This window comes from Ixodes scapularis, unplaced genomic scaffold (genome assembly GCF_016920785.2).
Source record: "Ixodes scapularis isolate PalLabHiFi unplaced genomic scaffold, ASM1692078v2 PGA_scaffold13__105_contigs__length_92229423, whole genome shotgun sequence".
Lineage (NCBI taxonomy): Eukaryota > Metazoa > Arthropoda > Arachnida > Ixodida > Ixodidae > Ixodes > Ixodes scapularis.
This window is the reverse complement of record NW_024609839.1, coordinates 77,977,840-77,994,309: the sequence shown is the minus strand read 5'-3', so window position 1 is coordinate 77,994,309 and position 16,470 is coordinate 77,977,840. Positions and strand designations below refer to the sequence as shown.

The 16,470-nt window shown below is 49.3% G+C and overlaps 1 protein-coding gene and 1 pseudogene across 1 annotated transcript; both read left to right on the top strand.

Moving 5' to 3' along the window:
* Positions 1–2,069: 2,069 nt before the first annotated feature.
* On the top strand, positions 2,070–3,022 carry LOC120850671 (annotated as a pseudogene).
* A 2,758-nt stretch (positions 3,023–5,780) lies between these two features.
* Positions 5,781–7,348, top strand: LOC121045683. The gene is made up of 2 exons (XM_042289688.1): positions 5,781–6,488; positions 7,187–7,348. The coding sequence occupies exons 1-2, from the start codon at positions 5,781–5,783 to the stop codon at positions 7,346–7,348; spliced, it is 870 nt and encodes a 289-aa protein (XP_042145622.1).
* Positions 7,349–16,470: the final 9,122 nt, after the last annotated feature.

Below are 16,470 nucleotides of genomic sequence, written 5' to 3'. Positions count from 1 at the left end.
GGGAGCGTGTGGTTGTGCGTCGGACCCGTCTCCAGTAGGTTGGCGCCCGTTGGCTCTCGGGAATGCATCGAGCGGCGAGTCAATTCTCGTCACTGGTGCTCAGTGTGTCGCGTTATTATATGCCCTGTATAGCTTCTTGCGTTGATTAAACTGTTTGGTCACCCGGCACACTGTGCGGTACGTATGTCTCTTCTATTAGAGCGGCGCTGTGCAGCAAACAAACAAACCTGCCGCGGCGGTTGAACGTGAGTATGCTGCAGGGTAGGTGTTAGAACACGGGCTCTCAGTGAGCCCCGGGTCTTATTGTTCCGCGAACGGTGTTTAAAGCTCCCACATACTAGAAAGTTTGAATAAAGAGTACGATAAGGACTGCATGCCTTGCGGGCACGTGCTCAATCCATGCTCAAAGCAACGGCACGAGCTCCCACTAGCAACGTAGTCCTTGCCTACGAAACTCTTATTTAAACGCAGGGAGAGGTGCGCTCTAATGTCTGCCTGCTCTCAGCTCTTGCTGCAATAAGCGGGTAAACGGAATATATTTTTGCAGCGCAAGCAGATGTCTCAAAATACCCAAATCTACATTGCGATTTTTTTTTTTTTTCGTCTGCATTTAGCAGTTTATAGAGAAAGCTTGTTTTCACATTTGGGCGATTCCAACTCTACCAGCGTTATTACATTTGCCGATAGAAACACCTTCCCATACTTTACAACCCCAATAAAGGTGCACAAACACTAGTTTATTCAGTTAAAAAAAAAAACTGTCTTCATAATAAAAAAAATAAAACAGTCTGTAGTTTGCTGTATGCAATGGCAAACAAGTATGGTACGGCACGCAGGTGCATGCGCCGTGTGGGTCTCGCACAAACATGGCGGCGGGGAGCGTGGCGCGAAGGAGGGCAAGGAGGATTGCCCTCGATGGAAAGGAGGAAAACGTGGGGAGAGGAGGAATTGCACTACCTTTCAGTATATAGGGACCTTAGTTGCAGCAACTTCTGGAACCTCAGGGCATAGAAAAAGTATTCTAACAAATTCGACACCTGAACTGTCTCGGGTTCTCTACGACAGAACCGCCCTTTGTAAGCTTATTCAGATTGTAGAGAGACACAGTACAGTGGTCAGAAACCCTTGTTCTGGACATGGTAACCCCCTAGGAATTGGCATCACGCCTGCACTGCAACTGCAAAAACCATTCATTGGTTTCTAGTACGAGCATGGTCATTGGTGTCTGTATACAGTGGCCTATGTCTGTAGCGGAATCCTCCCGACACAATTTGAGAAGGTTTGCCGTTTTGCTACGTTACCGTACTGGCCAAGAACTCTGGAAAAAGTGATTAGCCAAATCGAAGCGGCAATAGGGCTGGTGAAGCCTGAAAGCATGTCAAATGCGCAAGGCAAGAATCAGAGCTCACCGAGCAAGATGACCCCTCTACGACAGTGGTCAACATTCAAACTGATGCCCGACATGCCAGGAGCAAGAAACTCGCACCACACAGATGTTGTGGCACTTGGCCAGAAATCTCACAAAGTTATCGAAATTGAACACGTTGTGGGGCGCTCGGCCTGCCACACAGCGGCCAAACCGGCGACTAGCGGGGGGGCGGCTCCCGACGCCGACAGGCTAGGAAAGGGATGGCCCGTGTGGCCGAGAGCAGTTGCTGCCCCGAGTCTTGGCCAGGCCGAGTCATGGTAATAAACCCTGTTTGACCCCGAGGAACGAGTCGTCTAGTTGATCACCTGCGACGGACGGCGGAACGCGAACGCCACAACGTGAACAAAAAAGACGAAATATCTTCACAAAACACGAAGCATGTGGGACAAAGAGGCTATACTATCACACTGAGTCGAGAACCATTTGTGTCCTAGACCATGCCCATGACCGCAACACAAGCGTCAATAAAACTATTAAAGAAAAGAACATACTATCAAATTCAAATGACAGCCGGCACGTTGCAAAGAGCCTTATAAAAGGGGTTCTTGCGATATCCTCTGGACCCAAGAATGAGAGAAAAACGTGGCATGCCGAACTGTCAGACAAGTGTCGAGCGGTTCGCAACCACGCATACTATGCAATGGCCACTTCTGAGGGAGATGAATCCAAGCTCAGAAATACTTTGATGAACTGTATCAACCATTTCAACAGAAAACACAGAAAATGCAGTGCGGACTAACCTCGCAAATACAACAGATATATTCCTACAACCTTGCTAGTAAAAAATCCTGCTGCGTTCGAGATCCTAAGCACAGTCTCGAGGATTATGACCGCATTTAAGAATGCCGAAGACTATGAAAAGTCAAAGGACACATTTTATATAGAATTATTTCACAAATTCATGCTATCTACCTTGACAAGCACATTCACTATCAGGACAAGTCGCACAACTTGAGACAGAGCTTAGCTCTCCTTGACTGGAATGAGCACATTGGAAGAGGACACACTTCCACCTAATTGATTGAGCACTGCCGGCATCCAGATCGGAAGGGCAGAAAAAAGAAATATGTGAAAAAGACGTACAAGTAAGTTATGTTGCATCGTGCAGCAATCTCGTTCGGAACTCATCATGCGCCTTTTTTTTTTTTCAGCTTCATTCTAAACATTTGTGAGTTGGTACTGCAAGCTGCTGCCCTCAATGATGCCAACGTTGTGATGGATGACTCTCCTGGGGCCCTAAACTCGTCAGATACAAAGTTGTAGCCGAAAGTTCGTGGAGCGCGCCGATTGGATATCGACGAGAAAAACGCAAAGTCATTGCCGTGATTGTCCAATCGGCGTGCTCCGTCAACTTTGCCTCAAACTTTGTATTTGACGAGTTTAGGGGCCCTGGATGACAAGTACTAACAGCTTAGGTACACTATGTTTATCTTTAAGGCGGTTACAATGACCTAGACTTAGAACCCAATCTATTGCGTTATAGCAGCTCTTGGTGAAGTGAGTGTATACAAATGTTCCTCCTTTTACAGCTTGGGACACCACTGGACGTGGGACAAGACCGACAAAACAATGACACTTCATCGACTCCAATAAAAGGAAAATTTGGAATTTCAATGTAAACAAACAGGTTATTGAATAACACTGTATTTTCTAAAAAGACATGCCGAAAACATGAAGGTTATTAAAATTTTCTGTGACAAAAAGCTCACAGGTAGCGAAGGCGCTAATGGGAGGGAACTTTAACGTATTTTGATTGAATTGAAACGTTTGCGGTGGCTGGTGTATGAGTAGTGATCAAACTGCATGCTTTTGTGGGTGACATCATGGGACGTCGCGTTCACGTGGGAACTGTGAAGGCCAAGTGCTCGAAAAATGCCCATTCATGAGATTGAGAGTACCGCTCTCCAACCCTTTCTACCCTCTACATGGACAATTATTTCTCATATGTGCCACTTTCTCGGGAGCTAATGCAGCTTGAAATCCTGGCATCGTGAACTATCCGGGTTAACAGAATGCTGTGATGTCCTTTGAAAACCGACAAAGAACTCAAACAGAAGGGACGCAGAAGCCACGACACGAAGGTAACGGAAGAAGAGGACATTCTTCTAGTCCGGTGGTAGGACAACGGCACCGTAAACATGCTATATACCTTTGTGGGACTTGGACAAGTCTCAAAGGTGAAGAGGTGGAGCGAGGCTCAGAAAACGGAAGTTGAAATCGAGTGCCCGCAAGTTATTGCCCAATACAACTGCTTCATGGGGGGGTGTTGATCACTTGGATTTTTCTTTATGTCCTCGTATCCTCCTCAAAGCTAGAACCAGAAAGTGGACAGTTAAAGTGATGTCTCACTTCATAACCTTTGCCACCTGCAATGAATGGATTGAATACATTCGCGATGCAAACAAGGAGGGACTTCCCAAGAAGGATGTAAAAAGATATTACGAAATTCCAGTTGGACATAGCGTAAAGGCTCATTGCCAACGGCAAGAGTGAAAGGCCCAGGAGGAAAAGGCCGAGCATCGACGCATCGAGCACTTCTATGAAGGCCCAGAACGCTGAGCCAAAGCTCACAAACTCTACAAGATTTGATGGCATCAAGCAGTGGCCAAAGCACATCAGCTCCAGCTTCGCTAAACGACGCAGGAACGATGGATGCACATTTAAGTTCCGAATTTGTTGTAGGAAGTGTGATGTTTTCCTGTGCCTGATTGCAACAAGGGACTATTTCTACGACTTCCATTGTAAAACGTAGAATTCTTTGATAACTGCGCCGGAAAATCTTCAAGAGGAAGAATTCATGAAAACATCCAAAGGCAAAAAAAAAATCCCAAAGTGCTCTAAGAAAATATTGAACATGAAAACAATATAACTGTTGAAGAATGTACTGGGAAATAGAGAAATTGAAGGCCAAAAAAATTAAGGTCTTCCATCTAGGGCAGGAACTTGAAATTGAGCGTAATAACCCCTGTCAGGTGTAGAAGCAGCTGCTTGATTATCTAGGTAAGGTCCTATGCACTGTAGTGTATGTTAACACTACAAGATGGCGTTACTGCATCTGCCCACTAGGCATCTACAAAAAAAACCTGATTAAAACCTGGACTGCACTTTTGGGCTGCTATTCAGCTGGTGTTGTCACTGCATCTCACAACATGCTGTCAGAAGTGGGGTCCCGCCAATGCCGCCAACACTGCTGATCCTATACCGCGGTTCCAACGCGAGGCGAGGCCTCACTGCCGCTCTCCTTCGCCGTGAGAGTCCCCATTCCTTGGTCATGGCCACCGGTGACCAGTCCGAAACGCTCGCCACTTCGTTCCCACCAGTCGTAGTGCAACTACGCCCACTGCCGGCGTTCGAGTTCGACAACCCTAGCACTTGGCCCAGGTGGCTTCTGCAGTATGAAGACTATTTGTTCGATGCCGGATTGTATGCAGCTTCACCCGAGATTCAGGTGCACTCCATGCTGTACTGCATCGGTCTGCAAGCTAGGGAAATCCTCGCATCCATCAAGCCTTCACCAACCACTTCGTCTATCCGCTAAACTAACTATAGAAGTCTGCACTTTCCATCGCCGTGCCTTATTTTGCGGGTTTTGCATCACTACATGTTGGATAACGTAGCACAGATGTTCTGCATAATGGGATACAAGGGAATGAAGCGTTTTGGCAGGCTAACCATCTTAACTTGTTGCAAGTTACGGACAACTGATCAAGAGGCAGACTTTCCGCACTGGCAGAAAGTCTCAAGTGCATTTCCAAAGAAAACAAGGACACCGCAGTGGGTAATTGATTACTGGGGTGCCAAATAAAGTTTATCTTGAGGGAAAAGATCATTTTCCTAAGGAGAATGCCAAGAGGAGAAGGTGTTGGTGCAGCTTCACAAAGAACAAGGGAGTTTGCACAAAATTTGTGTGCTGCACCTGCAACGTAACGTCCCTTTGTGTGTTGTGAAACAGCACTCCCTTCCATCCGCCAGGGAATCTGGCGGTTCACTGCAACAGATGTGGTTGCTCACGCGAAGCTTTGAGGACCCCCGGTCAGGATTCGCATTCACAGCCATCTCTTTTCACCTCGACGGATGCCGAAAACGCCACGTGCACGTGGTCCACGACTGCGCATGGTCAAACGGATCGCGCCAATGCGTTGCCTTCTATGTAATCTACCATAGACCAAATCGCGCTTCGATTTGGACTAGTAATGCCACCGGGTGGGACTACTGGCGTCTCGTCGTGTATCTTGCTACAAACCCCTGTCGGCTCAAGCACTTTGCGGTGTCAGGAGCCGATTGGCGCGAATGCCTTGGAGCTGCGCCTGTGGAACACGGAGGACATACTGGATGTGGAAGCTCACGAACAATGGAAACATTACTTGGAGCATTTCCGAGTACAACTGCCTGCGAAGACTGCTCCAGAAGTACAGGAGGCGATCAAGACACTGTGTTGCTCCGCCCAGGAACGAGTACTGCAGGTCAAACCAGAAGACGTCAAAACGCACATACAGAAGAATCGCTGTACCGAGTCATCCTCCAAAATCCGGTTTCGCCGCTAAACAGTATAATCCGAACGCCGGTATGGCTAGACAGTCCAGACTTGCGCTTTATACGACTAGACGATAAACGCTTGCAACGCGCGATTCAGGTGCTTAACGAGCAGCTGTGCAACTGGACTACCCTAGATTACATTCAGCTCTATTCCACAACTAACCCGCTTTTTGACGCGCCTCGCGGCAACATTAGTGCTTATTACATGGACATGAGCGCATCGTACGACGCCATGGTGCGTTTGCTCGAGTATCAACTCGGAGAGGAGGTGCCCGAGTTCGTACACGACTTGTACAATTTACTAGAACGTCGCATGCCCAAGAAAAACTGCATGGAAGTAATGTCACACCCCAGTGCAGGTAAAAACTTTTTTTTTTATGCCCTCGTGAGCTTTTACATTAACCGCGGCACCATTCACAACTTTAATCGCTGTTCAAACGTTCCGCTCCAGGACGCGGTAGGTAAGCGAGTGCCGATTTGGAACGAACCAAACTGTGTATCGGCAGCGTACGAAACGATCAAGGTTTGGTGGTCCTGGGAAGACACCACCACAGTCCTGGGAAGACACAGTCACCAACGAACTAGGGAGGTAACTGAGGCCTCTTACATTTCCAAGTTCGAAGACAACTGTGTCAGTGCGCCTTCTATAGATCTTTATGATTGTGAGGTGGCATTTTTAAGGGGCTTTAACTTGTGACAGTCATGTGTCACGATACAATTTTTGTTTGGTGTGACCACGCCGTTAGGCGTTTCTTTCAAAATAAACAGTTGATAGTCAGCGCTCCGTCTGTGTGCATCTTCTCCATTCTGTGTCCTAGTTTGTGCTGTTTTACCCGTAAAATTCCCTTCTATCCGTCGCATCAGTCACGAGGTGCCCCAAGAGAGGGCACCCCGTGTCCAAGCGTCAGACCTTTGGCCAGGACTCATCTGAGTGAATAATGCTGCAGTTAGTTGATCCCTTGGCACGTTATGTCGTAGTTGAGCACGAACATGGATGCGCTCTCTCACCATGTATGGTACGAGTTCATTTTTATTTTTAAACGGTTCTTGTTTGAACTTGCAAAGCCTCACATTTGGCGCAGTTGACAACGAGCCAGCCCAGCCACAACAGCTAACCTTAACCCTCGCCTGTTTTGCCCACATGGTTTCGACACTACGCCTAGCGTTCCCCAAGCATTGCCCGTCCGCCTAAGCCTGACCCGTTCACAACACTCCAACAAGCTTCTAGAGACCGCCTTCGCCATCAACACGTCTGTGAATGCCAGCATCAACTTTTCCCCCTTCCAACTGCTGTTCAGCTATGTGCCGAGGATCCCGCTGCAGAAACATTGCCAGTGCCAGCAGTACAATCTCAAGGAACGAATGACAGACGCAACAACCTGACAGTAGGCAGCAGTCAATTCGGAAGCTGCGCAAGGACTGCGGAAGAGCGTTATGACAACACCCACCGCCCCCCCGGCTTCACAGTGGGTGACCTAGTCTGGGTAAAGTGACCAACTCCGTTGCCCCAAGGGGAAATGGCCCCACGCTTCAACGGAGTGTACAGACTTGTCGAACAGTCCACACCCACCACATTCAGGGCCCTTCGTGTGTCAGGCACTGGGCCACGCCTACTCAATCAACTTCAAACTGTGCACGTACCACAGATAAAGAGGTATGTTCCCCGTCTCTCCGTTAGTTATCCACGAACCCAGGCACCCAGCAGAGCCGTCCACTCAAGCTGCAGAGTTCCCCAGTCAAAGAGCCAAGGAAACTCTCCCATCGGCACCTCCAATGCTGGATGGCCAGCGCCCAAGACAAAAGCAACATTGCCCTCTCCATCCGAGAAATTACATTTTGGACTGAACTCTCCAGTGTAATGTGTTTGGATGTGCCAGTGTGCCAGTCTCCAGCATCCCTATTAGCTGGTTGCCACTTTTGTGCGCAACTTGTGTAATTCTTTTGTTCCAAATACTAAATACTGTGTTTCGACATCTGAAGTTCATAGTGCCAACCAAGAAACTTGGTCTTCTCAAGCAAGGGTGGGATGGGAGAGAGCACTCTCTTCTCCTATCCCATCAAATGTGGTCCCACCAACTGCGGCTCAGAAGTTTGTTGCAGAACTATGGGAATTCGTTTAAACATTCTCTTTCTTGTTCAATAAAACATTTCCAATATAAAAGTAACTTTGGGGTCCCAGCGTTCCTCTAGCCCGGCAGCCCAGCTAAGTTTCTCTGCCGAAGCCATTCTCTGGATGGTAATAAACCCTTTCGACTGAAGAAGACGAGTCGTCTGGTCGATTACCTGCGGCGGACGACGGGGAGTCGGAACGCCGCATATTGTATATGCAGACAACCAATGTATTTTTTTCAGGCAATGATGCTGATTAAATTATGCGCAGGGCAAATCAGTTTTTCAGTAAACTCAATGCTAGGTCAATATCAAATTCATTCATTCATTCATTTACTAATCCTTAAGGGTCCTCTTTCTAGGGCATTACATAAGCAAAATTCTTTGCAAATCAATGTCCACAAAACAAAGGCTGCTCTAATTAAACCACAGTATGTATGTATCCAATCTTTTTCTTTGTGGAATAAATGTAGATATAGGTGGATAGTATAAAAGTATCAATGATGACATTTAATCAGTACTTGGTCTGGGACGAAATCGTGATACATATATGTAGTGAACTGTCGAGTGCAGTGGGTATTATATATAAATATTGAAGTATGCTCCTTACTACTGTTACGCTTCCCTTACAATACATACTCTTCAGAAAAAATTAATTTGTATTATATGTCCTGCAAAGGTTTTGAACTGTACCGGATTTTCTGGGACCCTACATTGGAACGACCCTACATTGGTGCCAGGCCGGATGGTCTGGTGGAGTACGAGTGCTGTCAGAAGCGCATCCTTGAGGTTAAATGCCCCGAAACCATGAAAAAGTTCCTGCAGGAAAATATGGAGAAAACCAAAGAGGTTTGCTTCAGTTCCACAGAAACTGAAGCACACGAGGACCATTTTATATCAGGTGCAAATGCAGATGAATCTCACAGGGGTCAGGCACAGCGTGTTTGTCTACATTAGTACGGACGATAATCTCCGCATCAAAGTAGAATTTGACGAGGGCTACTTCCAGGATGCGGTTGAAAAAGCTTCCTATTTCTTTCAGAAGTATGTGCCGCGAAGCCACCGCAACCAGGGGAATGCTACGATTACACGTGTAACAGACACACGCGTGTTCCTGATCCCGAAGCCCGGGAATAAATTACAATCGGAAAACTTGAGACCCATTTCACTCACGTCGTGTGTCGGTAAACTGAAGGAACACGTGATCCTCAACAAATTACATGCCTACGTCGATGATAAAGGACCCCTCCCTCCCTCCCTCCCTCCCTCCCTCCCTCCCTCCCTCCCCTCCCCTCCCCTCCCCTCCCCCCCCCCCCCCCCCCCCCCCCCCGCCCTATGATAGGTTTCAGACCTTGATTGTCTACCCAGGATGTGATGTTGCACCTCAAAAGTGCTACTATGCGCTTTAGTAAGCAGAAAAGTGTGAACCCGCCTTGCTATTGTATCCTTTTTCTGGCACTCCTGTGTCGGTCGCCACACATCTTCAGATTCTGGGGGTGACCTTTGCTTGTGCCGACTTTGGATTTTGCCCTATACATCTCTAACATTGTGGCAAAGGCACGTCGAACCCTCGGATTTGTGACAAGGGTGTCACATTCCTGCGGTCCAGAGGCCTTTCACGTCCTTTACACGGCTCTGGTGCTCCTGCGCTTAGAGTACTGTGCTCCCATCTGGAGCCCCCACCAAGCCCACCTCTCTCAGCGTCTGGAGGGGGTTTAGTGTCGCGCAACACAAACTCTCCTGTTCCGGATGCACTGGACGCTGGCCCCCCTTCAGACCTACGAAGATCGACTGAGGTGCCTCAGCTGGCATACACTAGACCATCAATGGGTCGTTGCACGTGTGAGACTGTTGTGTCGCCTCCTGGACGGTTCGCTAGAGAACACTTATCTTAACTCGGTCCTCCGTATTAGTAAGCGGTCCGGACAATCTGAGCAGCTACGGGCTTGCACAGATCGCCATAGCTCTATGTTTCTCCCAGCTGCGATCGAAGCCTTCCTCTCAACACCCCTGGACGTATGCTTGCCCATCCCAGAAGACCGGGCGGGATCCGCGCTTCTGTGCCGGGCCTTTTCGCGAGCGCGGAACTGATTGTATCGCGGGGCGCACGTGGCCCTCCATTTTTTGCCGTGATGGGGGGCCCGTTGCGAGAGGGCGATTGGGGTCGGTACCATGCTCGCCCTTCCAGGGTGCTGGACCTTTCCTCGGTCTCTCACATCCCTCTTTTATGCAGACGATCTGACCATAATTCATCCAGTTCAGTGCCCTGTACACAATCAGAAACTCCAACCTGACCTTAACGCTGTTCATGACCGGTCAATAGAAAACAGGCTCCCACTAAACGTCAACAAGTGCACATCTACGTTCCTCAGTACATCTAGAGGCCTCATCACCAAACAATGCAGCTTCCTGCTGAACGGAGCAGCACTTCTTGCTAGCGATCGCACAAGACTCCTCGGTGTAACGTTAGACCCTAAATTAACTTTTGCTGTTCCAATCGGTGAGGTGATCTCAAGGGCCCATAGGCTGCTGGGGTTTGTGCTCCAAGTCACTTGGGGAACTGGTTTTAGCACACTGCGGCATCTGTACACCGCACTCGTGCTACCACACTTAGAGAACTGTGCTTCGGTCTGGGACCCCTACCAGACTGCACTAATAGCGTCCCTCAAAAGCGTACAACGGCGTGCAGCCTACTCAGTTCTACGTCGGCAGACTTCCCCAGGCCTGCCGCGTTACCGCGACCTACCCACGCAGGAACTCCTAAAAATGGTTGGATGGAGCCCATTGTTTCTCCGCCGCCAAGTTGCGTCACTCCGGCTTCTTGCGAGCACCCTCCTCCCAAGCAATTCAACATTCCTGCTGGTGGAAAGCCTACGCCATACACGATCCGGTGGATTGCAGCCACTCTTCGGCCGCACTACGCGACACCGGAATTCATTCCTCATCGGGACTGTAGCACTGTGGCGCTCACTACCAAGGCAGCTCACCAAGTGCCCCCCCCAAAGAGAAAGAGGACATGAAAGCTGATGCACGAAGGCATTACACTTCCTCCGGCAGTGACAGACACCTTTTTAAACTGACACATACCATCCCATATGACCTTTGCGTTAAATATTAATTACTGTTGATGTTCTTGTTACTGCTGTGTTATGCTGCGGCACCACAGGCCTCAGGTCTGTGGTGCTCCAGTCTGGCAACGCTGTGCAGCCGCTCCCTAGCCGCCATGAGAAAGGAAGGCTTAGAGAACGGAATCTCCGCACTCGACGACATGCCTGCGCTTCGCTCCAGGTCGTCTTTCCTATAACCGGTTGGGTAACCTTGCCGTTGCGCCGTAACTCAGTGAGCAGAGCATTCTCGATTTTTATTCTGGAAAATCGTCCACAAAAAGGAGCTACGATCGAGGCTATAATTTGAGCAATGTTGACATCGCTGGAAAACAGGATCACGCGCCAACTCGACGTCGCAGAAAGACAAACCAAACGCTTTGAAACTGTCAGGTCATCACGCTCGACACGACTACTACACTGGCAGACAGCACTTGCCTTTTGCGCAGATTCTATTGGACATGGAATCCAGGCGATTTCTAATGCCGTCTGCACGCCGAGAAGCTCCGGGCCATCACCTCAAGACGCCGGTGAAATCTACCTTCAATCATTCGACCATACCAGCCTCGACCAGCATGAAAGTATTTGAAAGTTTAAAACGAAAGAAAATGACTAAGGACAAAGTTAAATTTACTCCCGGCGTCGTTCCGAGGACGTGGAAGGAGATGCCGCAAGACTACGACGTCCTAACGGTACCGGTGAAACAACCATCTCCTCCTCTTATCATTTTATTAATTCATTTCGCCATGTGGTCCATAGCTAATCTGGACAATTCTCCCGTTGATTCTTTAAGGCATTTATTCATCGATTACCTTAACAAAGAGGTGGCCCGCATCCTGAGCGAGAGACATGTAACGAAGGAATTGTTAAAGCTTCTCGAGGATTCCGTAGCGTCGGTCCCCTATTCAGTTTGGCTGCCGGTAGACGGAGACTCCAGAGAGAATTTGGTATTTTATCGCGGCGGACGTGTAAAACCTAAACACGTGGTGCAACCTTTTGTGCTCACTCACTATCAAGCGTATGAATACAATCGCGCCCACGTTGTTTTAAATATGTTTAACGGCTATAAGGGTAAAGTATTTTACCCTTATAGCTACACGTTCAGTCACGATACCAAAGATAAAAATCATAAGATCATGCTCCTGGAATATTTCTTCTTACCAGCGCTAACGTCGTTGACGATGCGTCATTGACGCATCGTCTGAAGTATTAATACTCAAAAGGATAGGGCCCTCATGGTAAATTACATTTGCGAATCCATTAAAACATTGGTGTATAAATCTGTGTTTTTTTATTCGGCGGAATTTAGTCAATGCGTGAATGCAATTGCAAATATTGAAATTCGGAAAATGACGGATAGAAAAAAATCTAAATTGGCGCAGCTCGTACAGTATCCGAGCATTTTGGCCGATCCATGGTTTTACATCTCCGGGGTCGGCCTATCAACTGGGGACTTTGATGTTGCAGACTTCTCTAGAGGACTTTTTTATTCCACGGAGTATGAGTCTGTCGCTCGGAAGACATCGGAATTGATGACATCTTTATTTTTTTATGTATTGTATATTATCATTGAAAAACGGCGGGTGTGGGATTGTCGCCTCGTTGTCAAGTCTACAAACGAATCTATCCTGGCGGCCTTTTATAATTTAATATCGGACCTCGTGCGACCATTCAATTGTAACGCTGCCGCCACATGTTCATCCGTACTAGTATGTCATAATATGGCGTCGCACGAGGACCTGAATTATGGTCGCCTGGATAATTATGATACTCTTAAAACTCAAAAAAAACATTAAGGCTTTGAAAACCTTTCTCGGTTTCTCCTGCGTGACCGAATATACCAAAGTAGTGACCAAAATTTCTCAAAAGTCTAGTCGCCGCGTCTTCGTTATGCACCTGTGCAATTTCGAAAATGAGGCGACCGTCGAAGCATTTGTGGGGAAATATTTCGATGCGACCACTCTGTGGCCATTCGTCCTCGGTCTCTTCATCTATTTCAGTACGAGGCACGACGAGGTGCTGACCGAGGAATTGCTCGACCTATGGTCGAAGCAATGTCCGACCCTCCTGGCCACGTCGATGAACGTGGCCAATACCATGATGCCGAGCAGGTTTTTCGAAAACGCTTCTCTCATGGACGCGGTTCGGACCACGATTCACCTCCAGCAACCTGTTGCTGAGTCGACGTCTACCGGCGACGAGCAGCGATTGGTATTTGCCACGTTGTCTAGCCAAGAGGTGTTTGAAGGGATCGAGGACGACTCGATTAGTAGCCCGGGCTCCGCGAAAAACTGTGAAAGCTTACAGTCTGGCAACAAAGACTCTTATTCGGACGATGACGAATTGGATATTGCGACCAAGATGGTATTAAAGAACGCACAAGTGCCAAAATCCAAAATTTATTCTTCGGACAGCGAGGAAGAACAAATCGTACGGTACACCTCTTCTTTGAAAAAACGGAAGAATTGGCTAGACTCCGATTCCGACAGCGGAACGATACCAAAGAAACGTGCATATGATTCCGAAAAAGAAATTATCGATATCGACTCGGAAGACGACCAGAACGGGTCTTCATCGACATCATCGTCACATTCTGTAATTAGGCCCATTTTGAAACGTCGGAGACAAATTCTATCGGATTCGACGGATGACGAAATGGTCGAAGCCCGAAAACGTAAAAGTCCGCTCTGGTCGGACGAGCCGTCAACGCCACTACCAGGAAGTCCGTGGCTGTTAAAGTCGGAGTGTTCATCGTTCACCGGACCGGCGGTATCTTCTTCCACGGTCAACTCGAAATTATTACCTCCTTCACCCGAGCCTCCGATCGTGCCGCCGTCAACGCCACTACCAGAGAGTCCGTGGCTGTCAAAGTCGGAGTGTTCATCGTTAACCGGACTGGCGGTATCTCCTTCCACGGTCAACTCGGAATTATTACCTCCTTCACCCGAGCCTCCGATCGTGCCGCCGTCAACGCCACTACCAGAGAGTCCGTGGCTGTCAGAGTCTGAGTGTTCATCGTTAACCGGACTGGCGGTATCTCCTTCCACGGTCAACTCGGAAGTATTACCCCCTTCACCCGAGCCTCCGATCGTGCCGCCGTCAACGCCACTACCAGAGTCCGTGGCTGTCAGAATCGGAGTGTTCGTCAATAACCGGACTGGCGGTATCTCCTTCCACGGTCAACTCGGAAGTATTACCCCCTTCACCCAAGCCTCCGATCGTGCCGCCGTCAACGCCACTACCAGAGAGTCCGTGGCTGTCAGAGTCTGAGTGTTCATCGTTAACCGGACTGGCGGTATCTCCTTCCACGGTCAACTCGGAAGTATTACCCCCTTCACCCGAGCCTCCGATCGTGCCGCCGTCAACGCCACTACCAAACAGTCCGTGGCTGTCAGAGTCTGAGTGTTCATCGTTAACCGGACTGGCGGTATCTCCTTCCACGGTCAACTCTGAAGTATTACCCCCTTCACCCGAGCCTCCGATCGTGCCGCCGTCAACGCCACTACCAGAGAGTCCGTGGCTGTCAGAGTCGGAGTGTTCATCGTTAACCGGACTGGCGGTATCTCCTTCCACGGTCAACTCGGAAGTATTACCCCCTTCACCCGAGCCTCCGATCGTGCCGGAGGCATCGCCCAACGCCGAACCGCTCCTGCAAGAGCTTGAGTCCGAGCTGCCACATCCAGACTCTCCAACTTCATCACCATCAACACCGCAGCTCGAGCTCGCATTTTCTCCATCACAGTTCAGGACGTCGCCGTCGCAGCTCATACTGCCGCCGTCACCAGAGACTGTGCATCCAACATCGCCGGTGCCGGCGCCAGAGACTCTGCATCCAACATCGCCGGTGCCGGCACCAGAGACTGTGCTTCCATCAGTGCTGGTGTCACAGACTGTACATACAACATCGCCAGTGCCGGCGCCACAGACTGTGCATCCAACATTGCCAGTGCCGGTGCCACAGACTGTGCATACAAGATCGCCAGTGTCGGCGCCACAGACTCTGCATCCAACATTGCCAGTGCCTGTGCCAGAGACTCTGCATCCAACATTGCCACTGTCGGCGCCACAGACTGTCTTCCCGACAATGCCAGTGTCGACGCCACAGACTGTCTTTCCAACAGTGCCAGTGTCGGTGCCACAGACTGTCTTTCCAACAGTGCCCGTGTCGGTGCCACAGACTGTCTTTCCAACAGTGCCAGTGTCGGTGCCACAGACTGTCTTTCCAACAGTGCCAGTGTCGGTGCCACAGACTCTGCATACAACATCGCCAGTGCCGGTGCCACAGACTGTCTTTCCAACAGTGCCAGTGTCGGTGCCACAGACTGTCTTTCCAACATCGCCAGTGCCGGCGCCACAGACTGTCTTTCCAACAGTGCCAGTGTCGGTGCCATAGACTCTGCATACAACATCGCCAGTGCCGGCGCCACAGACTCTGCATACAACATTGCCACTGCCGGCGCCACAGACTGTGCTTCCAACATTGCCACTGCTGTCGACGTGGGTGCATGGTCAAGAGGCGCTAGTGGCACCACAGCCTGTGCGATTTCTGCCCTCGTCAATGTCGGCGCTACGGCAATACGATCAAGTGTACGCCCCGTTCACGTGGCATCAGGGACAAGTACAAGTGATGGCGGTGGCGGTACCCGCCACTCATCCTGTATTACCAAATGACCATCGGCAGACGATGCCGACACATCTTCATCCACCATCGCTTCACTCTGAATTTCGTCCACCATCGCTTCAATCGGCATTTAGTCCGCCGATGGCTCATCACGTTTGCAAAGCACCTTTTCGGGATGACTCCTCCTCGACATGGTCCGAGGCGACTGAAGACTCTAATTCGTTATTACGTCAATTGTAGACAACACCGCTTAAAAAGAGTACGTATTTTTCACCGATGCAGAGCGCATTTAAAGCTTTGTCAAAATTGTCGGAACCGGACCCGTGCTCTACCCCATCCGTTTCCTCGGAGGAGCAGCTGGAAAGAGAATACGAGTCTGTCGCCACTTTAAAAGAACTAGTGGCTATTACCGTAAACGACCACGTTCCAGTCACTCCTCCTAGCGTGACGGGTGAAAATACGACAGACGAGGACGTGGCAATGGTGGCCGACCTGATTGATTCAGTCTACAAAAAAGACTCTAAAAGCAATAAAGTAGAAGATTTCTTCGAAACGGCTCTACAACAGGCCATGTGTGAATACGATGACACATGTCAACACGAAGAAGAGGAGGAGGTCAAACGCCTGCTTGTGGACGTGGTGAACAAGGTGGTGGCGGCAGTTGTGACGGC